General features: G+C 43.1%; 1 protein-coding gene across 1 annotated transcript in view; it reads left to right on the top strand.

The window, feature by feature from the left end:
- Positions 1–20046, top strand: part of LOC106586654 (potassium voltage-gated channel subfamily KQT member 5-like) — a 132954-nt gene that overhangs the window by 107858 nt on the left and 5050 nt on the right. The window contains exons 4-13 of the mRNA XM_082965670.1: positions 854–1029; positions 1427–1552; positions 2508–2618; positions 2900–2995; positions 4095–4189; positions 5565–5591; positions 10745–10968; positions 16341–16452; positions 17242–17373; positions 19766–19892. Of these exons, the coding sequence (XP_082821796.1) occupies positions 854–1029; positions 1427–1552; positions 2508–2618; positions 2900–2995; positions 4095–4189; positions 5565–5591; positions 10745–10968; positions 16341–16452; positions 17242–17373; positions 19766–19892 (1226 nt within the window). The remainder of the gene's footprint in view (positions 1–853; positions 1030–1426; positions 1553–2507; positions 2619–2899; positions 2996–4094; positions 4190–5564; positions 5592–10744; positions 10969–16340; positions 16453–17241; positions 17374–19765; positions 19893–20046) is intronic.

The raw sequence follows: 20046 nt of genomic DNA, 5'->3' as shown, positions 1-20046 counted from the left end.
TTCTTCCACTGCAAATCTACCATTCCAGTGTTTTACTTGCTATATTGTATGTACTTCGCCACCATGGCCTTTTTTGCCTTTACCTCCCTTATCTCACCTCATTTGCTCACTTTGTATACAGACTTATTTTTCTACTATATTATTGACTGTATGTTTGTTTTACTCCATGTGTAACTCTGTGTTGTATGTGTCAAACTGCTTGCTTTATCTTGGCCAGGTCGCAATTGTAAATGAGAACTTGTTCTCAACTTACCTACCTGGTTAAATAAAGTGTAAATAAAACATTTAAAAAATTGACCCATATTAATGGTCAAGATTTTGCCATGTTTGTATGACTCTTGCCTTTATCCATTTCACCTAGTTTCACTGTTATGTTAGTGTCCAGTCCACACCAGTACTGTTATGTTAGTTTCCAGTCTACACCAGTATTGTTATGTTAGTGTCCAGTCCACACCAGTACTGTTATGTTAGTGTCCAGTCCACACCAGTACTGTTATGTTAGTGTCCAGTCCACACCCGTACTGTTATGTTAGTGTCCAGTCCACACCATAACTGTCATGTTAGTATCCAGTCCACACCCGTACTCTTATGTTAGTGTCCAGTCCACACCAGTATTGTGACATATAACTACTATTCTTTACCTGTGTGCCCACCTGTATCTTTTTCTCCTCTCTCTCTCTCTCTCTCTCTCTCTCTCTCTCTCTCTCTCTCTCTCTCTCTCTCTCTCGCTCTCTCTCTCTCTCTCTCCTCTCTCTCTCTCTCTCTCACACTCTCTTCTCTCACCCCTCTCTCTGTCTCTCCCTTTCCTCTTCCCTCTCTCTCAAAATTCCCATATCCCCCCTCCCCCTCCCAGATATCATCGTACTGATAGCCTCCGTAGCGGTGGTGTCGGCGGGAAGCCAGGGTAACATCTTCGCCACTTCCGCCCTGCGTAGCCTCCGCTTCCTGCAGATCCTGCGTATGGTGCGCATGGACCGGCGCGGCGGCACCTGGAAACTGCTGGGATCAGTTGTGTACGCACACAGCAAGGTGGGGCTGCCTGACGAATATGCACAGTCACAGATCCACAGTCACAGATACACAGTCACAGACACAGTCACAGACAAACACAGTCACACACACTTCTTCTCTCTCCTCTCCTCTCTCCTTTCTCCTCCCTCCTCTCTTCTCTCCGCTCTTCTTTCTCCTCTCCTCTCTTCTCTTCTCTCCTCTCCTCTCTCATCTCTCCTCTCTCTTCTCTTCTCTCCTCTCTCCTTTCTTCTCTCCTCTCTTCTCTCCACTCATCTCTCTCCTCTCTTCTCTCCTCTGTCCTTTCTTCTCCTTCCTCTCTCCTCTTTCCTCTCTTCCTTCTCTGGAGGCGTCTTCTCTGACGTCATGGCGTCAGCTAATGGGAATTGTAAAAGAAATTCTAATTATCTCCCTGTAGGAGCTGGTGACGGCCTGGTACATTGGCTTCCTGGTCCTCATCTTCTCCTCCTTTCTGGTCTACCTTGTGGAGAACAAGTTCAACAGCGAGTTTGCCACCTATGCTGATGCCTTATGGTGGGGAACGGTGAGTAAAGTTACAGATACTCCCCCTGTCTGCCCTCGTAATGGGAGAGTCCACAGTGGACGGTGGATGATGTTGGAACAGTCCATGTTTGCCAGTTAAGGGTTCCTTTTTCCAATGACTGTTTTCTAAACACTATTAACATAGTTTTTTGATGTTCTATTAATTTAATGTTTCGTATTTCTACTCAGCGGCACGGTCTGTCCCTGATTTGGTTTCTGGGCAACAAGGAAATAAAGCTCTTATTCAAATAGTATTTACCTCTGAAAATTCATCCTTTTCACTAATACGACACATTTTCAGTATTATTATTTTCACGTTATTTCATCCACCCAAAGGAGAAGAAGCAGAAAGTCCTTTCATTCTTTGCCAGGCACTTTTCTTTTTATGTCCCTCCTGTTTTGTTGCACATAAGCTTTGATTAAAAACCTTCTTCTTCGTAATATACATTAGCCCCAGCACCATTAGCCACCATTTTCATACTGCCTCCAAAAGTCATAATGACACAAAATGGCCACGGCCTTCTTTGTCATGCACGGCAGCCCAGCACGGCAGAATGGGTAGAAAACCCAGATAGAAGAGAGTCACTAAATCAATAGGGAATTATCTTCTGTGCTTTTCAGTCAATTAGATAGCAGTAGGAGAGAGAGAGAGATGAGAGAGCGAGATGAGAGAGAGAAGGCAGATGAAACTAAAGCTATATAATAAGCCAATGAAGTGATATAAATGTCAAAAAGCAGAGATACATTATCATCACACATACAATACTTTTTCTTGTGAATAGACCCTAGTAAACAGTGTAAATTGCAGCCATTTTGTTAGGATTTCAATGCCCTCACAAATGTACGTCTATGATATTTAATTTGGTGGCTTCGCTCCGGATAATATAATTTAGGACCTATCATGGATAATAGGGGCATCTTTCTCAAGATATAATTGTGTTTGTGTGTGTTCTCAGATCACCTTGACAACCATTGGTTACGGGGACAAGACCCCGAAGACCTGGACCGGGCGCATGCTCTCAGCTGGGTTTGCACTACTGGGTATCTCTTTCTTTGCCCTGCCAGCGGTGAGTACATACACACACTCATACGAGCACACACACTGACGTACATACGCACGCACACACACATACACACACAAATTGGCAGATACATGCACACACACACACGCACACTACTTACATGATTGTATCCTTTCAGTTACTCTACTAGACAGCTACCTCCCCTATCTGACTTCATGGTCACATGTTGTTCACAGTCACAAATGAGGCATTGACCCAAAATGGCCGACAAAAGAGCAGTTTTACATCTTCTCACCTGATTCCCATGTCCTCCTGTGTCTTCCCAGGGTATACTGGGCTCAGGATTTGCTCTGAAGGTCCAGGAGCAGCACAGACAGAAGCACTTTGAGAAAAGGAGGAACCCAGCCGCTTGTCTCATCCAGGTAAAAACAAATTGTTGTATCTATCACAGGGTACGTCCCAAATGGCACCCTATTCCCTATATAGTGCACTACTTTTGACCCAAGCCCTATGGGCCCTGGTCAAAAATAGTGTACTATGAAGGAAATAGGGTGCCATTTGGGACAGAGCCTCATTACTTCAATACTGCTATTTGTACTATAGTCACTTTAATGGTATTGTCAATTCAAATTGCCCTTGGGCTATGAATACATCATTATAGATTTTTGTGCCAGAGATAAATACTTGTCTCTTGTTGATTGAATCAATAATATACCTTACTGTTGCGAAGTATGGTGACATTGAAACTAAAAGTAATTTTGTTGTTATCCAGTCTCAATTTCCCCCCCCCCCCTCACAAACCCTCCAAACATGCCCAGGAACCAGCATGTAGGGTAACCTCCTCTAACCCCGGGTTCTCCATTGCTTCCAAGCTAGGGTCTGTCCATTCTCCCCAATTCCTAACAGGCAAGCTTAAGCTGTTAGCTATCCTTCCCTCTTCCCTGCATCCCTCGTCTTTCTCTTTTCCTTCCTGTTTGTGATCTCACCTTGTGGTTTCCTTTGTGTATCCCTCTATCCCTCGCTTCCTCTCCTGCCTTCCTCCTCCTCTACCTTCTCTGCTTTCTCCTCTTACCTTGCTCTTTCTTCTCCTCTTCTTCCTCCTCTACCTTCTTTCCCCTCATCTTCCTCCTCTTCCCCTCTCCTCCTCTCCATCCTCCCACCGCACCAGGCTGCGTGGCGCTACTACTCCACCGACTACTCTACCAGGCCGTATCTAGGCGCCACGTGGCGTTACCACGTGAGCCTCCTGCCCTCCCAGCCCCACAGGCATGTACTGTACCCCCATCGTGCCTCGCCTCCGAACTCAGCCCAGGCACAGAACGTGTCACTCACGCGTGACCTTTGACCCGTGATTGCTTTGTTGTGTTTTTTATCACTAATCAGAGTTTTTTTTCCAATTTTTTTTATTTCTCTGTTTGTTCTTTCTTTTTCTTCTTTTTTGTTTTTGTTTTGTCTCCTTTTCTCTCTTTTATCTCTTTTTTCTTTTCCCCCACCTGTTTTTTTTGTGTATTCTGCATGCAGTGTGTTTGGCGTAGTTATGCGGCTGATGAGAACTCGGTTTCCATTGCTACCTGGAAGCCTCATTTGAAGGCGTTGCATACCTGCAGCCCTACAAAGTAGGTACAACATTGGCAGCTGGTGTCTGAGTTTTGTGTTTCTGTGCCCCTGTTAAGCAGTCTTTTCCCTTCTCTTTTTCCAATTAAGTATTTCTGTTAACTTTCCTCTTCTTTTCTAGCCTGGTCCCAGATCTGTTTGGCACGTTTGGTGTGACAATGGCCGTAGGTGTTGGCAAGACAGCACAAACTGATCTGGGACCAGGCTACTTATTTTTCTACTTATCTCCCTCTCTACCTCAAGTTCTATTTTACTTATGTACCTCCTTCTTTTCTGTGAATGAAAACATTTATATTTTTATAATTTGTCTTCTGTTATTATAAGTCAATAGTTAACAGCCATCAAAAGACCAATATTGTCCAGGTTCCTTTTCATCCAAACTGTAGTGCCGAGAACTCAAGAAATATGACAAAAAACCAATCATGTAGACAATACCCCAGTACACCTCTGTTGCTAACACAACAGGCATTCATATCTCCCAATATATGCTCAAACCATCAGTCTTGCAGTTTAAGGTAGCGTTCTCAATGACACCCCATTCCCTATGTAGTGCACTACTTTTGATCAGGCCCTAGTCAAAAGTAGTGCACTACATGGGGAATAGGGTGCCATTTGGAACTTAGCCTGACACAGTTAGCTAAGATTCACTGAAGACTTGAGATTGTCTGCACTCCACTTTCAACTGAGGCAGTGAATTTAGCGGTCGTCCTCCACGGCCCATCCATTTCCTTACGGTAATCAGCGTCTAAATGATCCAATCAGGCCTTATTGAATGTGTGGCCACTTCTCCGTCTCTCGTCTCATTGGATTGCCACTGTGCTGGAATAGCCTTGTGTGATTGGGAGATCTGGAGTGCCTGTATTGGTATTATCTGCCAATAGCATTTCAAGACTGGTAAATATGCAGATGGAATGTTGTGGAACCTGGAAATATTGGAGAATCCATCTGCTACATGCTTTACTGACAGATAGACAACACACACACACACACACACACACACACACACACACACACACACACACACACACACACACACACACACACACACACACACACACACACACACACACACACACACACACACACACACCCCCCTGATGACACACACCTGTCTACACACTGCTAGCGAGTTTGCCTGGATAGTTATACTGCATTGAAATGCATGTGTGTATGTGTGTATCTTGAGTCTTGTTTCTGTTTAGTCTGGTGACATTCTTGTTATTTGCTTTGCCTCAAATCCTCAGCATCTCTTTTGATGACGACCCCTCGAGCTCATCTCGCTACTCGCTGGTGCAGTAGATAATGTTTGCGATGAAGACTTTGCTAAATATTTCCTCACTTTCTCCCCTCTCCCCTCTCTCACTTCTCAACCTGAAGGAAGGACCAGGGTGAATCGTCCACAAGGTGCGTACCTCCTACTTGTTCTGTGTATCTACTTGACCCACAGATCCACACGCAGCACTACCACCGGTGTACGTCTTAACCCTGCGTGTTGGGGGTCATGTCTTCCCTACTGCCTGTATGGGATACTCTGATGGCAAGTCGCTCTGGATAAGATCGTCTTCTCTGCTAAATGACCAAAATGGAAATGTCAATGCTTTCAGCCACTATTCAGAACTGTGTGTGTGTGTCCCAAATGTCTCTCTCCATCCATAGGACATTGGTCAAAGTAGAGCACTATAAAGGGAGGAGGGTGTCATTTGGGACTTACTGTGTATTGCTGCTGAAAGTGCCAATATGCAGTCTGGAGACCTATTGCAGAGAAAGATAGCTAGTTAAGAGGTGTTGGTCCTAGCTCTTCACTTAATGGATCCATTTATAGAAACAGCCAGCAGTTCATTACTTAGTCATCATTTACCTCTCCTTTGGGCCTCTCCCCCCTCTTTCTTCAGTGTTTATCTTTCTTTCTCTCTTTTTATTATTCCTTTTTCACTCTTGCTCTCCGTCTCTTTATTCCTCTCACTCCCCTATTCTCTCTCAGCTCTTGTCCTTTCATTCCCTCCCCCTCTCTCAATCTTTCTTTCTTTCTTTCTTTCTTTCTTTCTTTCTTTCTTTCTTTCTTTCTTTCTTTCTTTCTTTCTTTCTTTCTTTCTTTCTTCCTCTCCCTCATTCCTTTCTCTCACTACATTTCTCCGTACCTGAGGTGTTCTTCAGGAAGGAAATTATTGCAGTGGTTTCTCTCTCGCTCTCTCTCTAAAATTAAAAAGAATTGTGTTTATTGCAGTCGTGTGTCGTGTGTCTATTTCAGTATAACAGGATTTGAGTGACACAGACACTAAATTACAGAGGAAAGATAGAAGAGGGAGAGAAAATACTGTCTTTCTCTCTGTCTTTCTCTAGCTCTCTCTGTCTTTCTCTCTCTCCCCTCCATCTCTCTCTACCTCTCTTTGTCTTTCTCTCTCTCCTCTCTCTGTCTTTATCTCTGTGTCTCTTTCTTTGTCTCTCTCTCTGTGGGAGCTAGGAGTGATGTAATATGTTGTCTTAGCTGTCGTTACACAACAGTAGGGAAAGCAAAATGCGTGTGTCTTTAAAGTGAAAAACAGAATTAAAAACCTGAGGGCCAGTAAAACATTTGTCTGTGTCGAGAATGTACTTATTTTTTATCTGAGATTTCCAAACTAAGTGTAAAGCGTCAACAGAATAGCATAAAACCTTTCAGTGTTGCCTAGTGTTGAGAGGGCGAGGACAGAATCCATCCCACGCAAACCCAAACACTTGAAAAGCACGTCGGTAGAAAAGGAGAGAGAGGGAGGGAGAGAGCGAGAATGAGAGAGAAAGAGAGAGAACAAAGCTCGAACATCCTCCACCTATTGAATTCAATTCACAACCCCTCTCATGGTCAAGGGCTCCACCTCAAAACTGCAGGAGAAAAATAAATAAATAACAATCCATTTTTGAGTGTCATTGAACCAGGTGCCGATGGCCCTGAAAGAATACTGGTGCCCGACAGGTTGCCTGTTCTAAAAGTTTACCGTCCTCCACACACATGACTCAGCGCCCATCTCTCTCTCTCTCTCTCTCTCTCTCTCTCTCTCTCTCTCTCTCTCTCTCTCTCTCTCTCTCTCTCTCTCTCTCTCTCTCTCTCTCTCTCTCTCTCTCTCTCTCTCTCTCTCTCTCTCTCCCTCGCTTCACTCTCTCCCCGTCTTTCTCTCCCTGTCGCTCCCTCTTTCTCTCTCTTTCTCTCTCCCAGCCAGCTGAATTAGTATGGTTAAATGAGAGACATGGACAGGAGTGGGGCTGAATTATCAAATGATAGGCTTTTTAAAAACGCTGTCATATCTAGGCTCTTCATTTTCTCTCTCCACTGAGCTCAATTACCTTTCGAACACGCTCTTTCTAAATGTCAGCAAGTGGTTGACAAAGTATAGTGGTTCTACAGTATCTCTGGTCACGCTTTAGTTTCGTGTGATTGAAGCCGAGTGATCATGCTGTGCTTATAAAGCCTTCATATACATGACATCTGTCATAAGTTATATTTACATTCATAAACTATACTGTACATAGATATTAATACACTTAGTTTGAGGTGGCGATTGTATAGATTAGATTTCATAAACATTCATATGCAGACATGAAGGCATATGACATCTTTACATAAGTATACATAGACATTCATAGAAGCTACATTCATAACCTATACAAAGACGTTCGCATACAGTACCAGTCAAAGGTTTGGACACACCTACTCATTCAAGGGTTTTTCTTTATTTTTACTATTTTCTACATTGTAGAATAATAGTGAAGACATCAAAACTATGAAATAACACATATGGAATCATGTAGTAAACAAAAAAGTGTTAAACAAATCAAAATATATTTCAGATTTTAGATTCTTCACTTTGCCTTGATGACAGCTTTGCACACTCTTGGCATTCTCTCAACCAGCTTCACCTGGAATGCTTTTCCAAAAGTCTTGAAGGAGTTCCCACATATGCTAAACACATGTTGGCTGCTTTTCCTTCACTCTGTGGTCCAACTCATCCCAAACCATCTCAACTGGGTTGAGGTCGGATGATTGTGGAGGCCAGGTCATCTGATGCAGCACTCCATCACTCTCCTTCTTGGTCAAATAGCCTTTACACAGCCTTGGCTTGGGTCATTGTCCTGTTAAAAAGCATATAGTCCCACTAAGCGCAAACCAGATGGGATGGCGTATCACTGCAGAATGCTGTGGTAGCTGTGCTGGTTAAGTTTTCCTTGAATTCTAAATAAATCACTGACACTGTCACCAGCAAAGCACCCCCACACCATCACACCTCCTCCTCCATGCTTCACGGTGGGAACCACACATGTGGAGATCATCCGTTCACCTACTCTGCGTCTCACAAAGACATGGCAGTTGGAACCAAAAATCTCAAATTTGGACTCATCAGAGCAAAGGACAGATTTCCACCGGTGTAATGTCCATTGCTCGTGTTTCTTGGCCCAAACAAGTCTTCTTCTTATTAGTGTCCTTAAGTTGAGGTGATTTGACCATGAAGGCCTGATTCACGCAGTCTCATCTGAACAGTTGATGTTGAGATGTGTCTGTTACTTGAACTTTGTGAAGCATTTATTTGGGCTGCAATTTCTGAGGCTCTAATGAACTTATCCTCTGCAGCAGAGGAAACTCTGGGTCTTCCTTTCCTTTGGCAGTCCTCATGAGAGCTAGTTTCATCATACCGCTTGATGGTTTTCATGACGGCACTTGAAGAAACTTTCAAAGTTCTTAAAATGTTCCGTATTGACTGACCTTCATGTCTTAGAGTAATGATGGTTTGTCATTTCTCTTTCCTTATTTGAGCTGTTCTTACCATAATATGGACTTGGTCTTTTACCAAATAGGGCTATCTTCTGTATACAAACCCTACCTTGTCACAACTGATTGGCTCAAATGCATTAAGAGGGAAATAAATTCCACAAATTAACTTTTAACAAGGCACACCTGTTAATTGGAATACATTCCAAGTGACTACCTCATGAAGCTGGTTGAGAGAATTCCAAGAGTGTGCAAAGCTGGCATCAAGGCAAAGAGTGGCTACTTTGAAGAATCTCAAATGTCAAATATATTATACACTTTTTTGGTTACTACATGATTCCATATGTGTTGTTTCATAGTTTTGTAAATAGTAAAAATAAAGAAAAACCCTTGAATGAGTAGGTGTCCAAACTTTTGACTGGTACTGTACATTATAAACACATATATTTGCTTACCATATCTCTTTCCTCTGGTTTGTAGTAAGGTACTCAGTAGTAAGCAGAAGCTACTGAGGAGGTGTACCCTACGGAAACATACTAGGTACATCCCCCTGCCCTCTTGGACTCATGACTATTTTGGGAATGACTACGAATTTATTCTTGATGCATGGATTCGATATCCGAGTGAAAGTTGGTGGTTTTCAAAATGGCCGCGTATAGGTTCTGGGCGTTCTCTGAGTATCTGAGTTACCTTTGCAACAATGTTGAGCTGCTTTTGGACAGTGCCTGAAACTGCTGCCTGTTGTCTTATGATTTTAACCACTTCTCCTACTGTACACTAACTCGTATTGCTCTTATTTCTGACTGTACAATAGCTATTTGGGAAGGTCTTAAAAACAGATCCACTGAACAGATATGCTGTTTAACTGGTTCATTGTGATATTTCACCATCAACTTCAATCATTCTGGAAGTTTTATCAACTACTCTTGCCTCTTACCTCACTTCCTGTCATTCACACCATTCACACTCACATCACCAAAATGTGAAAGACACAATGACTTCATCAACAGTCACGTTAACATTTACAATGACCACCAAAACAGTCACAGTTAGATTGGGTATAGCTTCCTACCCCTTGCCCGCTGCCTGTCCTCTGCATGGCCCCTCCACTGCCCCTGCGTGTTGTCACTTGGAAAACCTGTACACAGCATTGTCCATCCTCTGACCTCAGCACTCCACCGTGCGCCTCACCATTTCAGCAGTCCCTCCTTGGATATTAGACCCCATGAATAGTTAATCACAAGGTTTCATGAAATCATCACTTCACCCTATTCCCTTGGTGGTCTTGGTTATCCATGATACAAGACCCTCCCCAGCACAAACTCCTATGGTACCTCTTCTATGGTAGCTCCTCCAATGGGGACTCTGCCAGTCAGAGTGACAGGGATTGGCCAGCTGAGGTCACATGTTTAGGAGTGAGCTGAGTGCTAAAGAATCATAATTACATACTAACAGTAGGTTACCCGCTGAAGCATTTTGCCTGCTGTGCGCTTGTATTTTGGATAATAGGCTGCAGTGCATGCTGGTCTATGAATAGGCCCATCAAGCTAACCTAATTTAAATGCCTTGCTCTCCAGTGAAGCAACCAATAATTGGGTAAACAAATGAACAAACTCATGAAATGGTGAAAGACTCCTGTAAAAAGTTTCCAATCAATTGCATTTTGTTTGAATTGTTCCCGACCCCAAACCTGTGCTTGATCTTGACACAGTATGTGTGTATATCTTTGTTCCACTAACACCATTTCTTTCTCTCTCTCTCTCCATCCCTCCACACCATCATCCCCCTTTCTCCCTCCATCGATCTATCCCCATGACAGCCAGAAGCTGAGTTTCAAAGACCGTGTCCGGATGGCGAGCCCCAGGGGGCAGAGTATTAAGAGCCGACAGACGTCGGTGAGCGACCGGCGGTCCCCGGGGACTGAGGCTGGGGGTACGGAGGGCACCAGCCCTGCCAAGGTCCAGAAGAGCTGGAGCTTCAACGACCGCACCCGCTTCAGACCCTCCCTCCGCCTCAAGATCCAATCACGCTCCACTGCCGATGGTGAGAGGAACTAATGAATTGTCGTGATTGGTCAATTGTTGGATTTGGGCGTTTAGTGTAAGAGATGGGTTGATTGATACCATGTCATTTTCTTTGCATTTATACCAAAATGGTAATCTTGCCCTGATGGTTTCTACGCATGTGATCATCTTCAGAATGATATCTCATGATATCTTTAGATATACTTAGCTTATCCTTAGATCACTGGTGAGCTACATCAACTTAAAACCACACTATTAATGTCATGCTAGCTTTCACTCCCTTTCCCTAAGTTCTCTGGCTGGGCGCTGTGTGCTAGCCTATGAAGGATTACTCCTAGACCGCTGGTCTTATGGGCAGACCAGACCAGAGCTGGCACAGACCGTAGAGCCAGCTAGACCCAGCGAGGCTGGCCGGCCTGGCTTGGTTATGGCTGGAGCTCTGAACCGTACTCTGGATGGTGGGTGGGAAGGGAAGGGAACGGGTATGCTATAGATTAGCAGCCTTAAGGGGCTAGCAGAGACTGCAGTGCTGCTCTATCCAGCCTAGCCAGCTGGCTGAGGAAGGCAGGGTAACAGCCACAGTGACCAGGTAGCTAGGTCAAATGGAACACCAGCTAAATTCTAGAATGAAGTAGGTCTACACCAATAGCGGACTATAATAACACTATTACCAGCACATGATGTTGAGGATGGATAGAAATGGAATGGGTGATTTATCCAGCTGAATCTGGTGTAAGAGACGTGTTGGATAAAGTGAGGACTAATGACTATACTGTATATGACACTTACCTTACACAACCATACAATAATCATGTTGTATATGGTAAATGGATTGTTGCATATACGGTATGCCAGATGGATTAAATGGCTTTGCCAAGAACCAGCTACAGTACTTTCTGAATTAATGAGAGCAGAGATTGATGCTGGCTGACACACACACACCAATCCTCCAAAGGCCCGTGGTGGCTTGCCTTGTAACATTACAAATAGCATTAACCTGGGGTCATAGAAAACTTTTTATTGGTCAGGGGAAAATTTGTTTGATCTGCACTCTACCACTTCTAAACCCTGCCCCGCTTTGGTGTGCTTTATGTCGTAACTCAGGCCACTCATAAACACCAGGTCTTTGTGATAAATATTTCCCATTAGCAATATACCAACTGAGGCCAGGCAGCTCTCAGGCTCCGCTCTTCTGCTATACTGTGGACTCTCTTTGTGAAAACAAGAGTTTTTCCATTTTTTTTCTCTCTCATCTCTCTCTCTCTCTGTCTCTCTCTCTCTCCCTCTCCAGTAGCAGTGCGTGGGTAAAATCCCTGTGGAAACCAAGCCAGTAAAAACATATTACAACCAATGTTGGGATAATTGCGTTGTTTGCTCTATAACCCATTCGTTCATACGTCGCCGTGATATACAATAAGGCAGAGACAACAATAGATAACAGTCACATAGTGGTGAAATAAATTCAACTACACTTACACTTACATTTGGAAAATTGTGAAATTCACACAGTTATCAAGAGAACACGTGGTCATCCCTACTGCCTCTGGGATGGCAGACTCACTAAGCACAAATGCATCTTTTGTGAATAATGTCTGAGTGTTGGAGTGTGCCCCTGGCTATCCATACATTTGAAAAACAAGAAAATGGTGCTGTGTGCTTAATATAAGGAATTTGAAATGATTTATACTTTTACTTTTTATACTTAAGTATATTTTATTGTCACAATCTTCGTTGTGTTGAGGAAAGGAGGACCAAAATGCAGCGGGATTGTGGACACTCATGTTTATTCCTGATAAAAACAGGTAAGGTATGCACTTGAAGAAAAACAAAACAATACTCACAACGTCAACAGTGTGGCATGCTCAAACAAACGCAGCGCACACAACAATCTCCCACAAAAGACACATACAAACACACCCTAATATATGGGACTCTCAATCAAAGGCAAATGACAACACCTGCCTTCAATTGAGAGTCCCAACCCCAATTGACCACACATAGATATACAACAGCTAGATCAATCATAGACATACATAACAAGGAACAGTGCCCAAAAACCCCGGAAATACACAAATCAAATCCCCTACAACAAACACACCACCCCGAATACCATAAAACGAATACCCTCTGCCACGTCCTGACCAAACTACAATACCAATTAACCCTTATACTGGCCAGGACGTGACATTTATCAATTACATTTACTTTTGATACTTAAGTATATTTAAAAACAAATACTTTTTGAATTTTACTCAAGTAGTATTTTACTGGGTGACTTTCACTTTTACTTGAGTAACTTTCTATTACAGTTTTTCCCAATTGCTAAAACACAATTTTGCAAACTAGGCTGGTTTTATCAAAATACTTAACACAATTCACAAAACCACACACCCAAACTGCAAAATACCTCATATATCCTGCAAAATGAAGCACTGCAACCAAAACTACATATAGCATTATCAAAATCAAACGTTTGCACGAAATGGCACACACTTCATTCATATTGCCAGATTTTTGTTTAACCAACTACACACTGTTGGGCATAATGAAAAGCACTCTCATCTTTAGTATGCATTGCCATAATACTAAAATAGTTCAAATTGTAGAAAATTCTTCAGATGCACAGAAATATTTGCAGATACACACACATGCTGTTGAAACATTTAATTTTTCACCAAACAAGTCAATGCAACATATCGTATACCTTCCACCGCCATGCCGAAAATAACTCTTCTATGGGGTTCAGAAATGGTGAGTATGGTGGGAGGTATTGCACGAGAAATGGTGGGTGGTCAGCAAACCAGTTTTGGACTGGGGCTGCACGATGAAAGCTCACGTTGTCCCATACTACAATGTACCGGGTTCTTTGATGGTCTGCATCATTCATACGCTCTGGTGGTATGAGAATGTTGTGGAGTCTGTCCAGAAATGTGAGAATATGGGCTGTGTTGCATGGTCCAAGGTTGGCATGACGGTGGAGGACACCATGCATATTGGAGATGGCAGCGCACATTGTGACGTTCCCACCACGTTGGCCAGGAACATCTATAATGGCTCTGTGGCTAATGACGTTTCTCCCCCTTCTTCTGGTCTTTGCTAGGTTGAACCCAGCCTCATCTATAAAGATGAACTCATGTGGGATTGCATGAGCATCCATTTCCAGTACTCCCTGAAAACAAAGAACAAAAGCAGTCAATATTGTACTTACGTCCACATTTGCTCGTCTGACCTCTTTGTTTCTTTGAGAGTTTCTCTCAAACGGCACCTTATAAAGTTGTTTCATTCTGATTTGGTTTCGCTTGAGAATGCGAGCCAATGTGGACAGACTGACTCGTTGAATGTTGTTGAATATGGTATTGTCTTGGATGATGAGGCTTTGAATTTCTCGTAATCTGATTTCATTATTTTCCAAAACCAAGTTTACAATGGCAGTTTCCTGTACCCCGGTGAACATTTGGCCCCTTCCTCCACCATGGTTGCGTCTCTCAGTCCTTTAGAAAAACAAAAAAACTAAAATATAGGGCTTAGACAATGCAGCCTAAAGATATTTCCCCCACAGTAGAGTAAATTCTACAGGAAATTTGTGCAGTTAGTGTATGACATCAGCCATTCATGAAGTAAACAGGTGTCACCCAACTGATACACTATGACATGGGGTGTACTACATAGCGTGAAAGAAATGTTGGTTACATACCTGTACTCCAGTCTAAATGTCCGGATGACACAGGCGACAGTAAAACGGCTCAAGTTGGGCTGCACTCTCTGTCCAGCCTCTCGCATTGTCAGCCCATGGTTGATGACATGATCAACTAAGGTTGCTCTGATTTCATTTGAAAGTTGTTGTCTTCTTTGGCCATGAACTCCTCTACCAGCTCTACCCCTACCTCTCACTCTTCCTCCCCCTCTCATTCTCACCCTCCCTCTTCCTCTTCCTCTTCCTCTCTCTGCAACGGCTTCCATTGTTGTTGTAAAACAAAAGGTGCTCTCACCTGTGGTTTTTTCATAGTGCTTACTTCCTGATTGAAGTGGTAACAATTAACCATTGAGGTGTTTAGCCAGGTGGCACATGTATTGACCAATTAGCTCATGTAGTGTCATTTTGAATGGCAGTGTTTTGAAATGGCAAACGTGACTTTATGTCAGATTGTTGTGTCTTATGCAGAGAACCGTGTGCAGTGCATTTAAAAAGTGCCATTTTGAATTGCAAAATGTGTGTAAAGCAGAAAATGTGTTTAGACTTTTGGAGACTTGAGAAGGGGTTTTGCTCTCTGTGTGTCAGTTTAAATAATTGTGCTGTGCATGTCATTTTAGTGTGTTAGCAAATGGAAAAAACTGTAAGGCATCTTTACTTTTACTCAAGTATGACGATTGGGTACTTTTTCCACCACTGCCTGCAACATGTTAAAGCGAGTTAATGTTTGACAGTTTACTAAACCACTACTGATTTAGAAGTCAACACAAAGACAACAGGAGTACTGCCTCTGTTATTTCAGCACCATTTCAACTTAAACATTTCATCAACAAGGCTATGTACAGTATGCTTTTTTGAATACACTGAAAACAAACTTAAAGATACCAAAAACAAATGGTACTTGTGTGTGTGTGTGTGTGTGTGTGTGTGTGTGTGTGTGTGTGTGTGTGTGTGTGTGTGTGTGTGTGTGTGTGTGTGTGTGTGTGTGTGTGTGTGTGTGTGTGTAAGTAAGTAAAAAAAAAAGGTTTGGACTCACCCTACTTGTAGACTAGTTGAACTCCAATGCCATCCTCCTCTCTTTCATGTTGGCAAAATGGTCTATGGCTCTGTCATACAGTATGCGTTTAGTTTTTGTTGTCATAGGCTACCTACCTAAAACGCTTGCTAGCCTAACTTCCTCGCATGGGCAACAATGAACCAGATAAGTTAGCTAGCTACTTAACGTCAGCCTAAAATTTGCCCAGCGTCGTCTGGGTTAGGGTTTGGCCGGGGTAGGCCGTCATTGTAAATAAGAATTTGTTCTTAACTGACTTGCCTAGTTAAATAAAGATTAAATAGAAATACTGCCGCAACATGTCATACTCTTTTGGTCCACACAGCATCCGTTAGATGGGCTACACATACTGAGACAGAGGGGTGCTGTTTCCCTCGCTCTGATGATTTCTCCGGTGAGATTCAGCCACTTGCGAATTGATGGAAAATCATTAAAACACAGAGAGAGACGAAATATATGTTTTTTTTGTCAAATATTTGGGGAAGCCTGGCTTCCCTTGGCATCAATGAATGCGCGCCACTGTCTCTCTCCTTCCCCTTCCTCCTTCTCTCCTTCCTTCCCTCCATCTCTCTTTCTTTCTGTCTCCGTCATAAAAAAAATAAGGTATGTTAAAACTCAAACTCTCTTTCCCTCCATCTCTCTCTAGCTGACTCTAACATGACCACTGAGGATGGGTTCGGTGATGACAAGGGCTGTCACTGTGAGATCTCTGTGGAGGACCTGCTGCCTTCCGTCAAGTCTGTCATCCGAGCCGTCAGGTAAGACATACGCACGCACACGCTCGCTCGCTCACACACACACACCTGCTGCCCTCACTCAAGTATGTCATCAGAGCCTTAGCGTGACCTTTTTCTTCTTATTGTAACCTCCTAACTCTTTCCCCTAATCCATACCGTGAGAGGCAGCTTCAAAATCTCTCTTACTTCCCGCCATGTGGCCAGTGGATACTTTACTATATAACTTTTCCATCAGTCTTACCCCTTTGATCCTGACATTGGGCAGTAAGGGCCTCTCATATTCAACCTCTTCCGCTGTATGGGGCCCATAGGCTCCACAGGTGTATGTACTAAGCTCCCCTCTACACTCTCTCAAAGGGCTAGATTTACATGCTACACAGCTAAAGTAAACAGTGAAGTAAAGACTGATTTTACCTCAGATCTTTCGCTGTACAACTTCACAGGAATATTTTCTTTCGAAATATGAAATGATTTTCCAGATGAGCGGTCATGTATTTATGTTGAGAAAGAAGAGCTGTTTCTGCTGTTGCTATTTGGATAGTTTTAGATCTCAGTACCTTGGCGTGTGTTACTCTAGGTCAATGTCCTTCTTTGTTTGAGGACTCCCTCTTATGGTAGATTGACAAACTGCATTGAGATTCCCTCCTGTGCTGGATCGCATTCATTAGGACACACCGTAGCGAAACATTTCGCAACGGGAAACAAAAACAAGCGCTTCTTATTAGACACGTTCATGTAGTCCCTCCCTGTTTCAGTCAATGTTCTTTCATCTGGTATTTAATGAACATGACCCTGGTCTGGTCCATCCAGGATAATGAAGTTCCACGTGGCCAAGAAGAAGTTTAAGGAGACGTTGCGTCCATACGATGTGAAGGACGTCATAGAGCAGTACTCTGCCGGACACCTGGACATGCTGTGTCGCATCAAGAGTCTGCAGACACGGTGAGAACAATAATGCACTGTCACGCATGGTCAAAGTGCTCACGTCGTCACTCTCTCTAACTTAGACCTTCCGATACAATGCATGAAAAAGCTTATCTAGCAGCTGTTTGCCCATGTGTTTGCCCATGCTGTTTGCCCACTGCTTAGCCACTAATGTAAGCAGTATGTCTTTGTCTTCATGTGACTGTGCATTTGTTCGAGTCTGTGTGCATACATTCATATTTGTGTGTGTGTGTGTGTGTGTGTGTGTATATATGTCTTCACTTTTCCCCACAGGCTGGACATGATAGTGGGGCCCCAGCCCCTGAGCAGCCGAGCCAAGACCTTTTCCTCTCCCTCCCTGCCCATGTATTACAGCCAGGGCAGAAAGAACTCCACGCAGGGGTCAGAGTTAACCCCCTCACGCCCCTCACACACACCCCTCACGCACTCTCCTATCCTCACACCCTCTTGACTTTCTCCCCATCCCCTGCATGTGGACTAGCTGATTGTTTGCTTGAAGAAACACTGCATGGTTTTCAAATCACACAAATCTTTCTTACCTGTCTAGGTTGACAGTATATCTTACCTGTCTAGGTTGACAGTATATCTTACCTGTCTAAGTTAACAGTATATCTTACCTGTCTAAGTTGACAGTATATCTTACCTGTCTAGGTTGACTGTATATCTTACCTGTCTAGGTTGACAGTATATCTTACCTGTCTAGGTTGACAGTATATCTTACCTGTCTAGGTTGACAGTATATCTTACCTGTCTAGGTTGACAGTATATCTTACCTGTCTAGGTTGACAGTATATCTTACCTGTCTAGGTTGACAGTATATCTTACCTGTCTAGGTTGACAGTATATCTTACCTGTCTAGGTTGACAGTATATCTTACCTGTCTAGGTTGACAGTATATCTTGCACGGGGGGTCCACTTTGGACTGTTGATGGGTTCAGTTTCTAGATTCCTCATGGTGATGTTTCTTCTGTTCTGCATTCCTGTCAACTGAGTTTTCTGAGTTTTCTCTTAAACTTATGGCCCGATTCAATCAGATCCACTTTAGCCAACATCCGCATAGCTGATGTTTTGATGGTGTCGGAGGTGGAATTGCGTTAGAGTGATCAAATCCACAAGTTGTTCACGGCATTATAGCTAAAACGGACATTGCCATTGGCTGCACAGTCTCATTAAGTTCGAATTCTGGAATGTGAGATGTAATCTACACCTCGATTAGGCTGTTAAAATCCTCATTATTTAGTTAAATGATTTTTCAATTTGAGTGTAATTATTTCTGTATAGCCTACACTTTCTCATTCTGAACTTCTAACGCAAGTGGGGAGGTGTGGCTTCTTGACAATGACACCGACACCGCCAAAACGTCAGCTATGCAGGCTGTCGGCTATAGCTGGTTAGCACTTGATCTGATTAAATCTAGGTCCTAAACTTTCACTGAATTTGAAAGGCCTTATTTACCAAATGAGTGAGTAGTGAGCCACCATGTGGTAGAAACTTAAAATGACATTTTTCTAGTCGAGAGCTTGAGTCATGGAAAATATTGAAAATATATATAAACATCTCAACTGAAAATCCAAATGTGTAGTAAAATGATATATAAATACAAATAAAACTATGCTTGTAATTTAAGGTCCTCCATTTGTCTTTCAAATCCAGTAGTAGGTAATACATTCTTCTCTTCTTCTTGGCTTCTAATGTTTAATCTTAGATCTTTTGAAAAAAGGTGTATTGATATCCCACTGGGCACAGACGTCAATTCAATGTCTATTCCACGTTGGTTCCAGTGGCGGTTCTAGACCGTTTCAACTGGGGGGGCCAAGCTGGGGCCAGTTGTACTGTTAGAGGTGCCAGTTACATTAGACGTTATTGTTGTCATATCGTTTTCTTCACTGCATTAGCAGGCAAAAGACCATGTTCATAATCATTAGTGTTCCACGTTGCCACTGTCTAATAATGGATGTAAAAAAAGAACGATAGCAAAAATTTGTTATGTAAAAATTAGTTCATACTCCCCAAAATTGTTGTCATAGGGGCACTGGTCCCTCTTGACCCCCCCCCGAGAACCGCCCGTGGTTGGTTCCACCTCATTTCAGTGAAATGACATGGAAACAACGCTGATTCAGCCAGTGTGTGTGCCCAGTGGGATGCTGTTGATATTGATACACTTGCATCATATATCTCTAGTGACACAGTAAACCGCGCTAATATATATCATTGTGAGCAGTATGGCCTCTACAGTACGTGTTGTATTCTCATAGAGGACCAATTCCAACTCTAACTCTCTTTCCTTCCTTCTTCCTTCTCGGCGGGCTGCCTACTGGACATCCTCTGGTCCTGCACCATTTCTTTCTCCGTGCCCTCTCTTTAACACTATGTCTCCTGTGTCCTCCAGAGTGGACCAGATCCTGGGTAAAGGCCAGATTCCTCTGGATAAGAAGATCCGGGACAAGCTGCTGTCTGATGGAGACCTGCTGGAGGACATGAGTATGCTGGGACGCGTCTGCAAAGTGGAACGGCAGGTCAGTGGGTTTCCATGAACTTAAACACTGGTTCATTAAATATGGTGAATTATGTGTGGTTAACCTTTTACATTCGTGGGAATTGGCCTATACGGACGGGGCTAGATTGAAATGTTTCTTACAGAAGAAATATGAAAAGCATATGCATAACCAT

This window comes from Salmo salar, chromosome 02, assembly GCF_965601325.2.
Source record: "Salmo salar chromosome 02, fSalSal1, whole genome shotgun sequence".
Taxonomy (NCBI): domain Eukaryota; kingdom Metazoa; phylum Chordata; class Actinopteri; order Salmoniformes; family Salmonidae; genus Salmo; species Salmo salar.
The sequence above is the reverse complement of the archived record's forward strand: the minus strand, read 5'-3'. Positions and strand labels throughout refer to the sequence as shown.